The sequence below is a fragment of the Oncorhynchus mykiss genome, chromosome 25, assembly GCF_057628025.1.
Source record: "Oncorhynchus mykiss isolate SJ-2025 chromosome 25, ASM5762802v1, whole genome shotgun sequence".
In the NCBI taxonomy this organism is placed as follows: Eukaryota; Metazoa; Chordata; class Actinopteri; order Salmoniformes; family Salmonidae; genus Oncorhynchus; species Oncorhynchus mykiss.
In genome coordinates, this window is record NC_143046.1 from 55444735 (window position 1) to 55466248 (window position 21514).

The 21514-nt window shown below is 43.9% G+C and overlaps 1 protein-coding gene across 1 annotated transcript in view; it reads left to right on the forward strand.

The window, feature by feature from the left end:
• rnf144aa (ring finger protein 144aa) overlaps positions 1-21514 on the forward strand; it is a 56822-nt gene that overhangs the window by 14096 nt on the left and 21212 nt on the right. The window contains exon 3 of the mRNA XM_090220572.1: positions 20482-20632. Coding sequence (XP_090076698.1) covers positions 20498-20632 — 135 coding nt within the window. The 5' untranslated portion in view covers positions 20482-20497. The remainder of the gene's footprint in view (positions 1-20481; positions 20633-21514) is intronic.

Consider the following 21514-nt stretch of genomic DNA (forward strand, 5'->3'; position numbering starts at 1 on the left):
GTTGTAGTTAATATATTATTTATAGGACAATTTCTCTCTATACCATTTGTATTTCATATACCTTTGACTATTGGATGTTCTTATAGGCACTCTAGTATTGCCAGTGTAACAGTATAGCTTCCGTCCCCCTCCTTGCCCCTACCTGGGCTCGAACCAGGAACACATAGACAACAGCCACACTCGAAGCATCGTTACCCATCGCTCCACAAAAGTCGCGGCCCTTGCAGCGCAAGGGGAATAACTACTCCAAATCTAAAAGCGAGTGACGTTTGAAACAGTATTAGCGCACACCCAGCTAACTAGCTAGCCATTTCACATGTTTCATTTCAGTGAAATACGGAACCGTTCGGTATTTATCTAACGGGTGGCATCCCTAAGTCTAAATATTCTTGTTACATTGCACAACCTTCAATGTGTGTCCTAATTATGTAAAATTCTGGCAAATTAGTTCGCAATGAGCCAGGCATCCCAAACTGTTGCATATACCCTGACTCTGCAATGAACGCAAATGGTTAATATTGCCTGCTTAACTGGATAAGTAGTTATAACTAGTGATTATGATTGATTGTTTTTTATAAGATAAGTTTAATACTAGCTAGCAATTTACCTTGGTTTCTACTACATTCGCGTAATAGGCAGGCTACTCGTGGACTGCAATGGTTAGAGCATTGGACTAGTTAACTGTGCGGTTGCAAGATTGGAACCCCTGAGCTGACAAGGTGAAAATCTGTCGTTCTGCCCCTGAACAAAGCAGTTAACCCACAGTTCCTAGGTGAAAATAAGAATGTGTTCTTAACTGACCTGCCTAGTTAAATAAAAGGTATACATTTTTTAAATTTTTATAATCGGAAATCGGCGCCCAAAAATACTGATTTCCGATTGTAATGAAAACGTGAAATCGGCCCTAATTAATCGGCTATTCCGATTAATCGGTCGACCTCTACACCATAGCCTACATGTCAACAGTATGCTTGTATGTGCAGTTGACGTCGGAAGTTTACATACACCTTAGCCAAATACATTTAAACTCAGTTTTTCACAATTCCTGACATTTAATCTTAGTAAAAATTCCCTGTCTTAGGTCAGTTAGGATCACCACTTTATTTTAAGAATGTGAAATGTCAGAATAAGGCCCGTCTGCTCCCATTGAGCACATCTGTAACCTGTTGGATCGGCGGGTGAGGGCTAGGGCCATTCCCCCCAGAAATGTCCGGGAACTTGCAGGTGCCTTGGTGGAAGAGTGGGGTAACATCTCACAGAAAGAACTGGCAAGTCTGGTTCAGCCCATGAGGTGGAGATGCACTGCAGTGCTTTAACGCAGCTGGTGGCCACACCAGATACTGACTGTATACTTTTGACCCCCCACCCCTGTTCAGGGACACATTATTCAATTTCTGTTCGTCACATGTCTGTGGAACTTGTTCAGTTTATGTCTGGTGAATCTTGTTATGTTCATTCAAATGGTTACATGCTAAGTTTGCTGAAAATAAACGCAGTTGACAGTGAGAGGACGAGAGTGAGAGGAGTGACACAGGATGGTCATAATGCTTCTTGACGATGTTATTTAACATATGAAAAAAAGATGACTAAATAATTTTTTATAACAATTTACTTAAGAAACAAACTTTCAAAAGAAAGGACATTTCCTGGCAGGGAAATAACTCCTTTGTATAAAAGTGGGTTTTGACACTTATGTAGATGTTTTAACCTGCCATAAAATAATGCAATTATTATGTCACAACCAGTGTAAATATATGGGTCAGTATTTTGACGTGGTTATTCCCGTGTCAAGTAAATTGTTACAGATTTTTAAACGCACTGACATGTCAACTACATGATTTTCCTTTTTTATTTATTTAAATAGGCAAGTCCGTTACTAATGCTGTTGTGCAAATGGAATAGACAACAGGTGGAAATTATAAGCAATTAGCAAGACACCCCCAATAAAGGAGTGGTTCTGCAGGTGATAACCACAGACCACTTCTCAGTTCCTATGCTTCCTGGCTGATGTTTTGGTCACTTTTGAATGCTGGCGGTGCTTTCACTCTAGTGGTAGTATGAGACGGAGTCTACAACCCACACAAGTGGCTCAGGTAGTGCAGCTCATCCAGGATAGCACATCAATGCGAGCTGTGGCAAGAAGGTTTGCTGTGTCTGTCAGCGTAGTGTCCAGAGCATGGAGGCGCTACCAGGAGACAGGCCAGTACATCAGGAGACGTGGAGGCGGCCGTAGGAGGGCAACAACCCAGCAGCAGGACCGCTACCTCCGCCTTTGTGCAAGGAGGAGCAGGAGGAGCACTGTCAGAGCCCTGCAAATTGACCTCCAGCAGGCCACAAATGTGCATGTGTCTGCTCAAACGGTCAGAAACAGACTCCATGAGGGTGGTACGAGGGCCCGACGTCCCAAGGTCGGGATTGTGCTTACAGCCCAACACCGTGCAGGACACCAAGATTGGCAACTTCGCCACTGGCGCCCTGTGCTCTTCACAAATGAAAGCAGGTTCACACTGAGCACATGTGACAGACGTGACAGTCTGGAGACGCCGTGGAGAACGTTCTGCTGCCTGCAACATCCTCCAGCATGACCGGTTTGGCGGTGGGTCAGTCATGGTGTGGGGTGACATTTCTTTGGGGGGCCACACAGCCCTCCATGTGCTCGCCAGAGGTAGCCTGACTGCCATTAGGTACCGAGATGAGATCCTCAGACCCCTTGTGAGACCATATGCTGGTGCGGTTAGCCCTGGGTTCCTCCTAATGCAAGATAATGCTAGACCTCATGTGGCTGGAGTGTGTCAGCAGTTCCTGGAAGAGGAAGGCATTGATGCATTGATGCATTGTTGTCAGCACATTCAACTATGTAAAGAAAAAAGTATTTAATAAGAATATTTCATTCATTCAGATCTAGGATGTGTTATTTTAATGTTCCCTTTATTTTTTTGAGCAGTGTATATCAATGTTCACAACAGGTCTATGCTAATTTGGTACGGAACATTTCCACCTCGTGTTTTATATTCCAGATGACATCAATCATGAATAAGTAATGCCGCAGGTGTTTGAGTAAAAGCCATGGTGAAAGTTGACTGGAGATTGTGAGGGGGCAATTGTGAGAACAAATTTTGATCAATCATGGAAATAAAAGTGCTGTAAACAAATTGGCTCCCTATTTAAAAGAAGAATGCTGGAGTTTTGTTGCAGGTACAGCCAACTAGCGCAAAAATACTATTGCGATATTGTCAATACGATGTATCGTCAAAAATAATATCTCTATGTAACTATTGATGTTTTCCCTCATCACTTGGCGGTACCTTAGAAAGAGCTGGTTGGATAGAATAATTTGTGTCTCATGGTTTGTGCTATAGTATGCAGTATATTTGGTCGATTAAAAATTCTAAAAGAGTTGAGTATATTACTCCATTATCCAGCTGTTACATTTATCTGAACTCTATTTTGTACTTTTTTTTTTGTTAATCCATTTTCATGACCATTGCTACTCAGTGTGGACCAATGTCAGTGTGTTACTGTGTTTGGGTCGACACAATGAAGAAACTGTAGTAAGCCAGATCACTTTTTTTCTTTCAAGCCAATTCGTCATTGTGGCTCTTCAAACGTTGCTTTGGAATGAGTCATCTCGTCTTAGGGTGACCTCGTCCTACTCAAAATCAAAACAACCCAGGCTTTTGTTTAGTCTGTGGTTGTCATTCTCTTTCGGGCTGTGTGAAGCCATTTAGAATTCTTTATGTCCAATGCTGTATGTGTACAGCATTCAAAATGCCTCTGTTGCAACAACACTGTTGTCAAGCTGACTGTTGTTGACATAGTAGTATGGATGAGTTCAAGACTAGCACTGACGGTAACAGTGCCTTCTAGTTTGTGTGTGTGCGCTTAGTAAGGGGGGGGGGGATGCGTTTTGAGCCACAATTGCACACTGCCAACCAAAACCAAGAGGGATTTCAATCAGACACAGCAGATGAAAGATGGGTCTTGTCCCTGCCTCTGTGTTTTTGGGGATCGGAAAGGAATAAATGGAGCTCCACTTAAAGCAGCACAAAATCTCATGAATATTTACGCTGATTCATTAAGCTCTACCTAAACCCTGGGTCGTTTGGCTAATGGCACATTAGGAGACTTATCAAGGTGTAGAAAGTGGACTGGGGCCTACGGCAGCATTCATTACCGCCACCCCTTTTCCTCCTGCCATCCCTCCCTCCTCTCCTCAGAATTAGAGAAAGCAGCACAAGGCCTGCACTGGGATGGTGATGTGCCCAATAGGCATGAGAATGGTTGTGTCCTAGTTACCAGGGCATGGCCACTGTCTGTCCATTGGCCTGTCTGAATGATTACCTCAATCCCAAACAGTACAACACTGTATATACCCTTCCATCAAATCTACAACTCTGATGTGTACCTAACTCCTCCAGCTATGGAATAAATAGACCTCTACTGTCACACTCAACTAAGTTGGTTCAGTCCCCCCACCTCATCAAGGACAGAAAGCCAATTGTTCAATGTCTGGGCCCGCCCGGTACTATACTACACTCTGCATGCATGTCATGTCAACTCCGAGATCCTCATTAAGGGAAAAAAAAGAAACCAAAATAAAGGACCACTGGATCCCTCTGGGTAATACATTTGGGTCAGTTGGCTGGGGCTGGAGGGTGGTGGAAAGGGGCGAAGTGTGTGTGTGTGTGTGTGTGTGTGTGTGAGAGACATTAAGTATGCGGCTTGAAACATTTCAGTCACAGCATTTTCTTACGATAATGGCCAGGCCCAGCACATTCAAATGTATTATGCTGAATTCATATATCGCTATAGCAAAAACAGTGTTCTATTCTTTGAATTCTCTTATTGTTTTCATAATGTTCTGTGTTGAATAATGTGTGCCATTTGTGTGTGCCTTGAGCCTATGTTTAGGGGAGGGTGAGATGGGTCGAGGGATTGACTTACAACCACAGCACCTATTTTCCTCAATTCGCAAATCAATGACCGCTTCAGGAATAATGAGAACGTCTATCTAAAGCCCAGCTGCATTTAGAACCGAAACTGTCACAGCGGTGTTACTGTCGCACATTGCAACGTGCACCTGCTCCTACCCACAGTCTTCCACTCCTTCTGAAACGATGAAAGCATGACTTCCATGGCAACCAGAAGTTAATGAGTCGTCGTGTTCTTGGCACAGGGCCAGGGGTGACCTTTTTACAGAGACGGACAAATTAGGAGCAGGTTGACTCCACACCGAGTCCACCATATCGGCGGCCCTCAGACCAGCCTGACACACACACACACACACACACACACACAGCCAAACATGCAGGCTGGATGGGAATAAGGCCTCTATGTTGTGGTGCATTTGATTGAATGCTCTCCGGATTTGAGTTCATCTTTATCTGCTTGTACTGGTGAACGAGTTAAGATAGCATGGAGCACGGTAAGCACAAGTGGGATGCACCAGATCACCATCTGGAAATATACTGTGTCCTTTCTTTTGTTTGTGGTGCAACTTGTGGTTCCTGTCAAAATGTATTGCGGTTGATGTAGTTGAGCGAAGATTCCATATTTTCTTTTGGAGTACAACCAGGCTTGAAATGAAGAGACAAGTTTCTCATGTTCCATTGGGATTATGCTTTAAATCCCCGATCTCTGCATATAATACAACCCTTGGCAAAGACAATGAAATAGCATTGACTTGTCCTTTGTCTGGCTTGCAACATCAAGGATGTCGTACTCCGACTGCCTCTCAGAGACGGCGTCGTTCCACTTCAACATGTCAACGCTGTTGTCATCTTGTTCTCTTTTATGATTCCAAGAGATTGCAGTGACTTGTTGTATCCTTTCCCTATTCCAATACCTCTATACAATACAATATGTCATTTATGGCAATTTCGTTTTTTATAAACAACAGGAAAACTCTCAGGAAATGTTCACAGCCACACGTTGAAGTACATGCAGGCTTCAAATCCTCTGTTGGTTTAATTAATTTGTACATAGATACACTGTCTGACTTCATAACTAGATAGACCCCCCTCCCCTTGCTTGAAGGGCTTGACCGCAAACAGAGGTATGTCTGTGCTCGTGTTGTACAACGTATGCCCAGTGAGAGCTACACAGCAAGGTGTCCCGGGAAAACAGGCAACGCTGCCGAAAACCAGGTGACCCGGGAGACTGAGGGTATTGGCAGATGGCCAGGACTAGACATAAAAACTGGACGCTAAGGATGAATTCTTAAAATGTTATTTAACCAGGAAAGAGTCAATTAAGAACAAATTTGTATTTACAATGACGGGAAGAGACAAAATGAAAGGTCCTTTTTCCATGCTCCGTTTTAATTTTCAGGACTCGTAGCATAAAACAACCTTGAGATCTGAGCGTGTATATGTTTTCATTTTGAGCTAGAAGAGAAGATGGATATAAAATGCCAGTTTTCCTAAAAATGGCTTTATAAATAACGCTGTACCAGTGTTTGAGCCTGCGTGTTGCTAGGGATATCTACCTGACAGCACTGTGGAGATAAATGGTCGGTTACACATCTGATTGGTGACAAAACGAAGGGCTGCGTGATGTAGAGACAAGAACCTTCAATGTAGAGCTTGTCGCTTGCACATACTGTATGTAGTATCACTATAGTCCAATAGAGATAAGTACAATGAATGAACTATTTTCTGGCGGCAAAGAAAAAACGAGCTTTGTGCCGGTAATAAAACCCAATACGCAGGCTTGCGTTTCTTGATAAGGTTCTCTACACGGGTGGTGAAGCTCAACTTGTCATCCACCCAAACTCCAAGATATATTTGTACATTTTCCAATGTACTAATTACATGGTTTTCAGAGTGTTTTAAGATTGGAAAAGACCATGCATTTTGTTTTTAGAGGAATTCTGAACAGGCTTCAAATCATACAGATTCTGTTGAATGACATTAAAATGTACATAAAAATGTACATCAGCTGTCTCACTCTTGTCTCCCAATGTTGTTGATATAGATAATAATCAACAGGGGGCATAAAATGTATCCTCGAGGCACCCAGCTGCTTTAACACACTACGTTCGATTTGACAGGTAATTCACACAGGTAATTCACACAAACCACCCCAGAGCATGACCAGTATTCCCAACACACTTCAATCTCTGCACCAAGACCGTGTCAAACGCCTTTGACGTGTCCATGAAAACAGATACACGATGCAGCTTCCTGTCCAGGGCTCAGTCAACATCATTCAAAACCTTTTTAAAGTTGCTGTGACAGTGCTGACCTGAAACCTAATTGTATACCACTCAAAATATTGTTTTCCTGGAGGTAGGCCCTGCTTATTGACTAGGGACTCCAATGCCTTTGCCAGGATAGACCACTTAGTTTGGCCGATTTTAGTTATTCAGTAGAGTACTTCCTTTCAAAAGGGGTATAGTAGGGCAAATGATGATTTCTACCACATGGGGATCTCATTTGATTCTATGGTAAGGTTAAAGATGTTCAGAATAGAGGTTTCTCAGTTGCCACCTGAAGTCAACCCACAGTTGTTTAGGGAGCTGTGCATATGTTTTGGGCTCTACGTGTGGGTTTACTTGCCAAAATGTTGAAGGATTATTCAGATTATCAGCAGAAGATTCGAGGTCTGGTACTGGTACTCCCTGTATTAAAGCTCCGTTCTTGTGTATTTTATTGTATTCCTCTTGTGTTAGTTACTATTTTGTGTTATTTTTAACGGCATTGTTGGGAAAGGTTTGTGTGCAAGCGTTTCACTGTAAAGTGTACACCTGTTGTATTCGGCGCATGTGATACATACAATTTGATTTGAGGTAGTGGTCTGCTTTCGGGTCATAGCCACACCATGATTCCATCCAATCACCAGCTGAGTCAGACCTTGCTGCTTTAGCCCACGTAGCATTCTGTTTCCTTATGACTTCAGCTAGTTCATCTGAGAATGACGTGCTGATCACACAGCTTGCGTTGCTAAATACATTGACAAATGTTATTCAATCATTTAATCTAAACTGCTCTCGTGGGTCAACGAGCGTCTGTATAGCCAGGCACTAAAGTAAAACATAGTTGTATTTTGAATGCTTGGCGTGTTGCAAGTCCCGACTCTCCCATCTCATTGGTTTTTATGAGCATATACCCATGTGGGTGATTGAAAGATGAACTGAGGTCCACACTCCAGTCCAGTTCGTAGTGGTAATGCACCTTAAAATTGGTTGCCAACCGACATATAAAGTCTACAGAAGAAGACGACGACTACTACTGAAGGAGAGATTACAGTACTAGAAACTAACTAAGCTCCCCCTGTTATCTGTGGATTAAATGTCAGAGTAGAGAACAAAATTCCTCCAAGATCCAGAAAGAAATGACCTTGTGCAGTTCAGCTAAAAATAACAACCCAATGTTTTATATCCCAGGACAAATTAGCTAGCAACAGCAAGCTAGCTAAATGTCCATGAATGTTTCATGTGTTTTGACCTGTCCCCAAATGTAATATAGTTGGTTCAGAGTTCGTTTTGATATTTCAACCTGCGTGTCTGTCTTGCATTGCCTTCTGGTGTGGATGTACAAAAATCAACATGCACGTGTCCAGTCTAGACAGCATGTTAAGTGTTGTCGCTGCCCTTAACTCTGTGTTGTTTGAAAGGGGCATGCTTGTGCATATATCCTGGAATGCTTTATGGAAGTAAGAAAATGCTAATTCAACATCAGGGATGAATTCAACTCCATTCAAGGAAATGAATATCAAAGTGCCTCCAGTTTCTCTTCATGATGGTACGTGGAGGTAGTTTAGGAATTGTACCATCCCTTACACAAGAAACTGCATAGTGATCACTTGTATAATTAGCAAAACCAACAGAAGCATTAAAACGACGTGGGAGTGTTGATTTAAAATAAGGTCAATCAAAGATGATTTTAGAGGACAATTTGACACACATGAGCACCACAGTTTCTCCTTATCTGTCTAGAGCAGGAATGGGCAACTTTGATGGGGTGGGGGCCACAAAAATCTGAACTCCTCATTAGGGGCTGCAGTGGCTCGTGGGTCTGCATACCCACATCCATAAGCACACATGCAGTTAGAGCCAGCCCTAGTTCTTTTGGGGCCATAAGTGGGGGCCATACCTTGCGAGACAAAAAATGTTAGTGGCCCACCCCGTCTTGAAAGCAGACTGATTTTATTGTAAATTTCCTGCAATTCTACACATTTTGCCATGGAGCGTAGAGAACATTTTGCAGTTTTAAAGCAAGTTTGCTGCAATTCTACTCATTTTGCCATTGGACGGAGAAAGAAATACTCAGGTTTTACAGCAGATTTTGCCAGACAAAATGTTTGCAGTTTTTTATATGATACACTACATGGCATGTTCGTCAAATGTCTGCCCTGCTAGAGCTGCCCCGGTCAATTGAAAGTGCTGTTATTGTGAAGTGTGAACATCTAGGAGCAGAAAAGTCATAGGCCACACAAGCTCAGCATGAGCAATGCCAAGCATCGGCTGGAGTGGTGTAAAGCTCGCCGCCGTTGGACTTGAGCAGTGGAAATGCCTTCTCTGGAGTGATGAATCACGTTCCACCAGCTGGCAGTCCGACAGACTAATCTGTGTTTGCCAGGAGAACGCTACCTGCGTAGTTCCAATTATAACATTTGGTGGGGGAGGAATAAGGGTCTGGGACTGTTCAGGCTGGGACTGTTCTCATGTTTTGGGCTATGGCCCCTTAGTTCCGGTGAAGGGAAGTCTTAACGCTACAGTATACAATGACATTCTAGATGATTCTGTGCTTCCAACTTTGTGGCAACAGTTTGGAGAATAACCTTTCCTGTTTCAACATGACAATGCCCCTGTGCACAAAGCGAGGTCCATACAGAAATGGTTTGTCGAGATCGGTGTATGAAAGAACTTGACTGGCCTGCACAGAGCCTTAACCTCAACCCCATGGAACACCTTTGGATGAATTGGAACGCAGACTGCGACCTGGCCTAATTGCCCAACATCAGTACCCGCAACAATTTCCCAACATCTCTCATGGAAAGCCTTTCCAGAAGAGTGGAGGCTGTTATAGCAGAAAAGGTGGGACCCATCTCCATATTAATGCTCATGATTTTGGAGTGAGATATTCATCTAGCAGGTGTCCACGTACTTCCGGCCATGTAGTGTATTGGTGAGAGTGACTGACTAACAAAATCAATCTGGCCCCCCCAGTTTTAAATTCGACCATGATTACTACAATTTTAGAGTCTAGCCAGCTAACTTACCAATCTAAAAATACTTAGCTGACGTTGGCTCGTTGACTGACTGACATAACAAGAGTAATATCTCTACTGCTAAACCAAATTTCGAAATTGCATCTTGTATATTCTAACACAGTATTTAAATACCCAACGGAGTTATTGGGGCGGGGGGGGGGGGGGGTTGGAATTGATCCGGGGACCTACCAAAGGGGGAATTGAATTGAAAGTTATATATCTCACCGGTGACAGCATCCAAGCAAGAGAAACACCGCCACTCTGTCTTTGTATGTGTAGGCCATCTATCTGATGCTGTCTGCTCAAAAATATTGACATTGTTGCCACCCGTAGCATTGAATGTAAGGGGATCCAGCGAGCATTAGACCTCCCTTGATAACAAAAAAAAAGTATAAAGCAATAGCCCATCAGCGTTGCGCTAAACTGAGTGAGCTCATCTGTGATTGGTCCTGGCGCACCTAAATAAAAAAAAGTGTCAAGGGAAGCCAGTTTGGAGTGACGCCAACTCCAATCACTTTGCATCGAGAGCATACATGGTTCTGAACTCTCCGTGGTTCTAAATCAATGGTTGTTTAGTGGTCCGAAAATATCGGAGGCATTAGCCTGCTTGACCATGCTGTAGGTCATGTAACTGGTTGTTACATGCTAAATGCTTTGTGGACTTCACCAGACAGAGGTTGCTCTCAGGTTTTGTGATGAAACAAAGGTGTGATTGAATTTATACTGCCACTCTGTCTTATTGTCTGGGCCTTTAGACCTATATATCACATTGGCAAGGCATATGAACTATCACACACCGGTTTCCCCCTCTGGCTTCCTCAGTGCACCGCTACCGGAGCGGTGTTTGTCAGACCATGAGACATCCTGAAAAATAGCTATTCTCACTAAACGTCTGTAGCGTCCGAACGGTTTGACCTACAAAGCTATTATGACCACTCTATGGAAAGGGGAGATTCTCACAAATGCGTTTTTCTTTACGACCCCCAAAAGTGTCACGGGACCCATCTGAAGGTAACATGTTTCCGGTTTTAAAAATGAATGGAAGTATGAAAATTGTTTTGCGCTTACCCAAAAAAGGGGTTAAATATTTCCTGACCTTTTCTTATATCTCCTAGATAAAGGACAAACACTTTAAAACCTTGTTTCTAATGGTTTCTTTTTTGACTGTTTTTACATTGGATAAAATTATATATCATGCACTGCATTTGAGGAACAATGGGAAAGTAATTCTGCTTTGAAAGTTGATGATAAACTTGTAACACCACTTTGAGAAAATGACCATTGAATGTTTTGGTACACCCACTGGAGAGCTCTTTTGTCCATACCCACATTAGGATATAAAAATTTATGGTAGCGGTAACGAATGTTAGGAGAGAGTTATGTGAGTTATGTGAATGTGCATAGAGGCACTGCAGATAGTGCTGATGACTGAACTTCCCCCAGCTAACATTAGGCTATAATTAGCAATGCAAATGGTTTGCTGTTATAATATAACTACAGGTCATACACATAATGTTAGCTAGCGAGCCAGCCATCTAATGTCAGCTAGCTAGCTAACAGTGTGCTTTAACTTGGTATTTTTGTTTAGACATGTAGCTAGCTCGCTAACAGTAAGAAATGAACATGTAACAATGAACCATAATCCCAATCCATGGAGTACTAGCAAAACAAACTGATTGTCATAGCTAGCTAAAGTTAACCAAATAGGTTCAATGTTAGCTAGCTAACATTAGGCTTTTACTAGCAATGCAAATGACTTTCTGAGACAATATTACTACACAGATCATACACTTAACGCTAATGTTAGCTAGTGAGCCAGCCACTCAACATCAGCTAGCTAGCTAACAGTAAGATTTAACTTGAAATGAAAACAACTTTCTGACAAAATTTGAATTGTATAATATCTGAAACTGTAGCTCGACTCTTACCCGTAGACATGGATGAATGCTTCACGGCAAACCGCAACCCCTTTCATTAAATAAGACGTCCTGTGTTCCATTTTGTTTGTACAGCTTGCTTGGCCCGTTGTGCCAAGTCACTCTGGTTCACACTGATTGTGTGCAATGCCATAAGAATCATAAAATATTTCTCCCTCTCTGTCATGGATGCCATGGTTGCCCATAGTTTGAAGATGTAATCTGGAGACAGGTGTTTTATACAACAGCCTTCTGTGTTCCCTTTTCGAATCCCTCTGCATTTGCAGTCAAATGCCAGAATTGAATTAATCTCCATATTATGCTTCTACCAGACATTCCACTGATTTCCAAACTCTATCAATTTCTTCTGTGACAATGATGTTTATCGCTGTTTCTTCCCCATCACTGTCATCAGAAGACTCTACAATGTCTTCTTCAATTAAAATGTTTTTACCAAAATCAGGGATTTCCTCATTTTCAGAGTCAGAGAGTCAGCATGGTACGATCGTCCTCCTGAAAGTTGTCCATCTGTAGCGTTCTGGGTGTCGTGAGTGGGAAGTCAGGCGCAGGAAACAGAGAGTTCAATATAGTCCTCTTTTAATGCACACATAGTGAACAACGGCCACCCCATGAAACACTGGGTGCTCATAACAAATGCCCCAGACACTGGGGACGAAAACTGTCCAGCAAACTCCACAAACATAAACCAACACGATCGTCTACACCAAACACAAAGGTTACAATAATGAATCCTGCACAAAGAAACGGGCGGGCCGGCTGACTAATAAAGCCCAACTAATTACAACAAACTAAAACAGGTGATACCAATAAACACATAAGGAGGGGGAGGAAATAATCAGTGGCAGCTAGTAGGCCGGCAACGACGACCGCTGAGCGCCACCCGAACGGGAAGGGGAGCCACCTTCGGTCGAAGTCGTGACAGTACCCCCCCCCCCCCCCTCCAGCAGCGCGCCGACACCGGCCTCGAGGTCGACCCGGAGGACGAGGCGCAAGGACGAGGAGACCACTCCTCTCCCATCGGTCCATTCTCGCCATCATTTGATCCATAGCCGATCCGATGGAGGACGGTGGTATGGTGGAGAACCCGTTCCTCCATCGATGGGAGAGGGTTGGCCGCTGCTCCTACTGACTCCATTTACCGGTGCGGGATTCTGTATCATTCTGGGTGTCGTGAGTGGGAAGTCAGGCGCAGGAAACCGAGAGTTCAATATAGTGCTCTTTTGATGCACACATGGTGAACAACGGCCACCCCACGAAACACCGGGTGCTCAAACAAAATGCCCCAGACACAGGGGATGAAAACTGTCCAGCAAACTCCACAAACATAAACCAACACGATCGTCTACACCAAACACAAAGGTTACAATAATGAATCCCGCACAAAGAAACGGGCGTGCCGGCTGACTAATAAAGCCCAACTAATTACAACAAACTAAAACAGGTGATACCAATAAACACATAAGGAGGGGGAGGAAAGAATCAGTGGCAGCTTGTAGGCCGGCGACGACGAGCGCCATTCGAACGGGAAGGGGAGCCCCCTTCGGTCGAAGTCGTGACACCATCACAACTTTTTCCCTACTGACCTTTGTCGATAGCGACTGATGAAACCTTTTTGATACCTAAAGGGGTCCTAAAATTCTACATGAAATTACTAAGTGATCCATAGTATGACCATCTTAAAACAATTCCATATGTCAGTTTAGACTTTTAAGAATGAACCTAGCCTGTTTGTCATTTTAGTTTTGTGGTTTGGACTCTAACGAGTTTAGGACTCTCACTATGATCACGACCTAATATGTGTTTGGTGTTGAGGAACTTCCAGTAAGTGGGAGCTTACAGAGGCTAAATGTTCAATGAGATTAGTGGCAGCTCTTAGTGGCAGCCTCTATGTTCCTATCTGCACTTCATTGATACAGCCATTTGCGAGAGCAAAAAAATACTTTTCATTTCACTGCGTGATAAACCCAGAATCCATTTCCCTGAAGGTTACATCATAAGCATGGTTCCAACCATCTCAACTGCCATTCATTCCCCCTCTGGCAGAATGCACACCAACCTTGTTGTTTCTTTTCACATTCCCTCCGCAGTGGAAGACAATGGATAACTCTCCTCAGAATGACAGCTTTCCTTTTATGCACTGCTCCAGAGTGTTCACTTCAGTAGGAAACGAGCACTTTCAGCAGTAATTGTATCACATCTATATATTTTTTGTAGCTGTCTACCACAACAAACCGATGTTGGCACTAAGACTACACTCAATGAGCTGTAGATCATAAGCAAACTAGAAAATGCTCATCCAGAGGTGGCACTCCTAGTGGCTAGGGTCTTTAATACAGGACAATTTACATCCGTTTGACCTCATTTCTACCAGCATGTCACGTGCAACCAAAGGAAAAAACTGAGACCCGTACAAAGCTCTCCCTCGCCCTCCATTTGGCAAATCTGACCATAATTCTATCCTCCTGATTCCTACTTACAGGCAAAAACTAAAGAAGGAAGTACCAGTGACTCGTTCAATACGGAACTGGGCAGATTCTAAGCTAAGGACTGTTTTGCTAGCACAGACTGGAATATGTTCCTGGATTCATCTGATGGCATTGAGGAGTACACCACATCGGTCACCAGCTTCATCAATAAGTGCATCGATGACGTCGTCCCCAGAGTGTCCGCACATGCATACCCCAACCAGAAGCCATGAATTACAGGCAAAATCGGCATTGAGCTAAAGGGTAGAGCTGCCGCTTTCATGGAGTGGGACACTAACCCGGACGTTTAAGAAATTTCACTATGCCCTCCGATGAACCATCAAACAGGCAAAGCGTCAATACAGGACTAAGATTGAATCCTACTAAACCGGCTCTGATGCTCGTCGGATGTGGCAGGGCTTGCAAACTATTATGGACTAAAAAGGGAAGCCCAGACGCAAGCTGCCCAGTGACACGAGCCTACTAGACGAGCTAAATTACTTCTATACGTGCTTCGAGGCATGCAACACTGAAGCATGCATCAGAGAACCAGCTGTTCCGGACAACTGTGTGATCATACTCTCCGTACCCTATGTGAGTAAGAACATTTAAACAGGTCAACATTCACCAGACGGATTACCAGGACGTGTACGCCAATTCGCATACCGCTCCAACAGATCCACAGATGATGCAATCTTTATTGCACTCCACACTGCCCTTTCCTACCTGGACAAAAGGAACACCTGCGTGAGAATGCTGTTCTTTGACTAAAGCTCAGCGTTCAACACCATAGTGCCCTCAAAGCTCATCACTAAGCTAAGGACCCTGGGACTAAATACCTCCCTCTGCAACGTGATCCTGAACTTCCTGACGGGCTGCCCCCAGCTGGTAAGGGTAGGCAACAACACGTCTGCCAGGCTGATCCTCAACATGGTGGCCTCTCAGGCGTGTGTACTTAGTCCCCTCCTATACTCCTTGTTCACCCACAACTGTGTGACCAAGCACGAATCCAACACCATCAAGTTTGCAGATGACACAACGTTGGTAGTCCTGATCACTGACAACAATGAGACCGCCTATGGGGAGGAGGTCAGAGAGCTGGCAGTGTGTTGCCAGGACAACATCCTCTCCCTCAACGTGATGAAGACAAAAGAGCTGATCGTGGACTACAGGAAAAGGATTGCTGAGCACATCCCCATTCACATTGACGGGGCTGTAGTGGAGCAGGTTGAGAGCTTCAAGTTCCTTGGTGTCCACATCACCATCAAACTATCATACACCAAGACAGTTATGAAGAAGGCACGACAACACCTATTCCCCCTCAGGAGACTGAACATATTTGACATGGGTCCTCAGATCCTCAAAGTTCTTCAACTCCACCATTGAGAGCATACTGACTGGTTGCATCATCTCCTGGTATGGCACCTGCTCGGCCGAAAGGTGCTACAGAGGGTAGGTTGTACGGTCCAGTACATCACTGGGGCCAAGCTTCCTGGACCATCCAGGACCTCTATGCCAAGCAGTGTCAGAGGAAGGCCCTAAATATGGCCACCATATTCAGCCACCTTAGTCATAGACTGTTCTCTCTGCTACCACACGGCAAGCGGTACCAGAGTGTCAAGTCTAGGTCCAAAATGCTCCTTAACAGCTTCTACCCCCAAGCCATAAGCCTGCTGAACTGAACAGGTAATCAAATGGCTACCCAGACTATATAGATTTTTTTTATGCTACTGCTACTCGCATTTTAACATCTATGCATTGTTGCTTTACCTCTACCTACATGTACATATTAACTCAATTACTTAGACTAACCTGTACTCCCTGTATATAGCCTCATTGTGTTACTTATTTGTGATTTTAAAAATATATATATTTTTAACTTTATTTAGTAAATATTTTCCAAACTCTTATTTTTCGTAACTGCATTGTTGGTAAGTAAGCATTTCATATAGGGTCTACACCTGTTGTATTCAGTGCATGTGACAAATAATTTGATTCCATCTCTAAGACATTTTTGCATGTGTTTTTTTTCAATTTTTGTTTTATTTATTTTTGTCCTTCAAATGTTGAATTGACCAGGGGCAGGTCATCAGTTGTTTAACAGCGCTTTGGTCTCTTTGAGAAAGTACCCCTATCCACCATCGAAGCCCCTGCATTTTGCACAAATGCACAACGACGGCTTGTGGCTTGGCCATTTCACAAAAGTGAACCTGCGTTTGGAGTGTGGAACACAGAGTGCATCCGCTCTGGGAGGCTGCAGTCATAAGCATTCTCTCACATTAGCCTAGGTAGAGTATAAATAGACCTTATGCAACCCAGTTTGATATGACATTATGTAATTACAGAGAAAGCTGCTAGGTTCACATGAGAGCCGTTCTTGACCAGTCTCCGTCTGCATCGCGGCCGAGTTGGCGTTTTAATATTGATATTAACGAGCGATGACAGCGCCGTATCGCATCGATTCTAATGCAGAGCTCGGCTATTCCGTGGTCTCAATGGCAGAGGGCAGTGACAGACGGGTTGAGAACGAAAGGAAGGTTCGACGAGGCCTATATGATGAAGTGTCAGGTGTTTCTACATATCATAACTCGGGTCATGGACTATCCATTTTGAAGATGACCCATTTTCCTCTGACGGAAGGTGAATTGTGTAGAGACCGTAGGGATACTGTAGCTCATTATAAACTGTACAGGATACGTCCACTTATAGATGGCCTACTTGGCTCGCTCATCTCAGAAAGGCCCACTGCTCCACTTTCCATACAGCCCTACTCTCTACTGTATACATTCACTATCTAGGCTGCTCACGTAATATGTTATGGAAGAGTTCAACGCTGACAGAGACAGAGATACACATTCTGTGCAGTAATAGTAACAGAATGATAGAACTTCCCTCAAACCCCCCTGGGACACTACAAAATGTAGAGACACACGCACAAAATCACACTCTGTTGTCAGAATTCTGACCACTCCCCCCCCCTTGTGTATTTTTTTGCAGGCGCTAACCCCTGTTGCCAGGGGGCAGATGTGGTTGGAAGCTTAGACTGCTACACCAGACTCTTCACTCCCACTCTGTTTAGTTCATCTATATGATAAGACTGGTAACTTCCTCGTCTAGCAGTGGTTCACCATGTTCACTTACGGCACCCTGCGCATTGATTTGGTGCCGACATGTGACCTGCCAGACATGCGTTTCATAAAGCAGGGGGCCGAGATCATGCATTTGGTGTGTGTGTGTGTGTGTGTGTTTTTCTTCTCACTGAGCGATAATGGACCTCCTTGTAAATAATGCAGCGGTGGGAGTGCTCCCTTTCGCATTGCACCACCTTTTTGTCAAGAAAATTCTGCTCTTTTCCACTCGTCTGGCTCGCCTTAGGAAACGCTCCTTTGTCCTTCTTGACTCTCCTTGTGAACCTAAGCCTAAGCAATACAGAGATGGTGGAGGAAACAAAGGAGGAGGAAACTTTTTATAGTACTGTGATTTATGGTACTGTATTATGGCCGTCCATCTACCTGGTACTACCGTAACAGACCACACAACCTCTTCAGTGAGGCTCTCGCTGTAAAGACTGCCGTATAATGCACGTAGCATTTCGTCAATGATATGGCTATCTATAGTGCTAATGGGATTCCGCTCCCACTTGCTGCCGTCTCAGCTGGCCCTGGCAGGTATTCACTGAGCAGCCAGTGGGTCTTCTCTTGACACCGCCGGTCTGATTCTGTGTAGAGTACTGGCTTTTAGAGCTCCTGGCTAGCCTCGCTGCCTGTCCTGATGAAAGCAGGCCCAGTGTACTACGCTAATGGATAGAGGGGAGGCTCTCCTCAAGCTCTCTTTCCCTCTCACACACTCACACTCTCTCACACACTCACACTCTCTCTCTCTCACACACACGCACACACAACCTGGTTGCCTCCACTGAGCTGAAGGGAAGACCAGAGTCCACAAATCAAGGGGAATCACTTTTTAATTAGGAAGTGTCCATTTCAGTTGCTTGCTATATCATTAGTATAATAATTTATCACATAATGATTCCCACAACTCTTCATCTTGTCTGTGTTGTCTCCATGTTTTTGCCTAGTAGACACAGGGTGGTTTTGGTGACTTCCCATGCAGCGTGTTGACCTTGTTGACACACACCTACAATACCAGCACACTGTTCCTGTGGGCAACTCACACTGGCCAGTGTGTTGTCAGTCAGCCCCTAGCACAGGTCAGGACAAGTTATCTCCCCGCAGCACATGTAGACAGCGTTGGACTGGCTTTACTCATTCCCATCCCCCACAGCAGCCCCTCCCCCTTTCCCTCCTACTCCACCTCCTTCCCCTTTTAGGTTTCTGAGAGGGACACTATTCTGATAGCTTTCACTTGCCTAAGCAGTAACTACTATTTATTTGGTCGGCCCCTCCTAATCTCCCTCGTCTCTCCCCCCAGTTGCCTAGCAGCAATGGGAGAGTTTGACAGTGTTGACGTTGCCTGCATGGGGGCACTTCCTGTAAACACTCAGAGACATTAAGCCACTGTGCTCGCTCTCCCTCTCTTTCTGTGTCTCTCTATCTCGCCGCCTCCGCTCTCATCCACGGTGGAAGAAAGGCAGTGGGAGTCAGAGTTGAGGTGGCCCAAAATAAACCCCTTTCTCCAAATAGAAAGGACATGACTGGAAAGGGAAAGTGTTATTTTAATATGAATGCTTTTATCTTATGGGGGAACAAGACGCTTGCTGCAGGACTGTTTGTTTTGAGATGTATTTATTTAAAGCTCTATAAAATGCTTTTTTTTTTTTTTTACTAATTCCGTTTAGTTTTTCCCAAAATTGTTTTCCCAGGTTTCTGTTTCCTGAAAATCACAATTGTTAATAGAAAATCGATTAAATTGGATGTTCTAAGTCTACAACCAAGCTTAAACCACTTCAGGAGAACACTTTTGAGGTCTGGGAGAACTGAGAAATTTAGATTTTTGGGTGTAGTTACCCTTTAATTCCCTAGCAAGGGGCTGTTGTTTTGATGTTTTGTATGTGATGGTAGACTTTTCAAAACAAAATACCCATTGGATTGAGGCAAATAATCATGATATTATTATGCCAGGTAGGCATAGTCTACTTTTATAGTTAACATTCAATTAAGAAGGTTTTTTGGGAAAGCCTTTCCATCTACCAGAAGAATTTTCATTAGCATCATCGCTAACGGCTACACAAAGTGGTAGATGTGCGCTCTTACATACACTGCCCCTGAGGGGGGATTCTCGTTGCCTCTTCAGAAAGTTGCAGGAAATTTGAATCACTGTTCATATTTTATGATAAACTTGGGCAAATGTAATACATTTTTGTGGAAACACATTTCAGTTGAATGCGTTCAGTTGTACAACTGACTAGGTATCCCTGTTTCCCTACATTTTCAATGCATTTAGTTGATTCCCTACTAAGTTCAATGCTATTGTTGAATTCCGTTTTAATGTCTGGATTCCGTGATTCTGTCCGTGTTCTCCGCATCACACATTTTAAAGGGCCCTAAATGGATTCTCTGTCTGTGAGCAACCAGAACAGAACGGAAATGATAGTTACTCACCAGGGACATTTAGGCAAAGAGCTTGTGTCACTCTGCATTGACCTGGGTCTCTAATGTGTCCTCACTTGGACACAACTCAGTAAGCCTTTTTGGCCAATGCATATTATCACAGCAAAATATGTGCATGCCTTGGATTAGGGACAGATCATGTATACATGCTCATATTGAGCTAGCTTCATTCACACCTCGTGAATATCATGTCCGTGTCCTTTTTGTTGTCTGTGAAACAACAAACATTAGCCAACCTACATCTTTAACTCCCCTCGTTCTCTCTCTCTCTCTCTCTCTCTCTCTCTCTGTCAGCTCTGTGCCAGGCAAGATGACCACAGCCAGGTATCGGCCCACCTGGGACCTGGCACTGGACCCGCTGGTCTCCTGCAAACTCTGCCTTGGAGAGTTCCCGCTGGAGCAGATGACCACCATTACTCAGTGCCAGTGTGTCTTCTGTACACTAGTGAGTGCCCTTTCATCGTCTTTTACCCATCTTGTCAAAATGTCCTCTGTATGCATTAGGTCTGTCTCAGTAATCGTGTAACCGCCGATTTATGGATGAAGACCGTCATCAAAATTAAATAATCGCCAGAACTGTTTTTATGGATTAGAAAATGTCATAAAAAAAAATGTAAAATTCAACAAACGGAGTAAAAAAAGTGAGCCTGGTTTACATCCATCAACCCATATAAGGATGCAGAGTTGCAAAACTAGTCAGTTAACCTGTTTTTGCTTTGTGACTAGTTTTTAGACATTTTTGCAAATGTATTAAAAAGAAAAACTGATCACATTTACACAAGTATTCAGACCCTCTACTCAGTACTTTGTTGAAGCACCTTTGGCAGCAATTACAGCCATAAATCTTCTTTGGTATGATGCTACAAGCTTGGCGCACCTGTATTTAGGGAGTTTATTTGCCGCTGAAAAACATCCCCACAGCATGATACTGCCACCACCATGCTTCACCATAGGGCTGGTGCCAGGTTTCCACCAAATGTGACGCTTGGCATTCAGGCCAAAGAGTTCAATCTTGGTTTCATCAGACCAGAGAATCTTGTTTTCCATGGTTTGAGAGTCCTCTACATGCCTTTTGACAAACTCCAAGCGGGCTGTCGTTTGCCTTTTTACTGAGGAGTGGCTTCTGTCTGGCCGCTCTACCAAGGCCTGATTTGGTGGAGTGCTGCAGAGATGGTTGTCCTTTTGGAAGGTTCTCATCTCCACAGAGGAATTCAGAGTGACCATTGGGTTCTTGGTCACCTCCCTGACCAAGGCCTTTCTCACCCGATTGTTCAGTTTGGCCGGGCAGCCAGCTTTAGGACAAGTTTTGGCGTTTCTAAACTTCTTC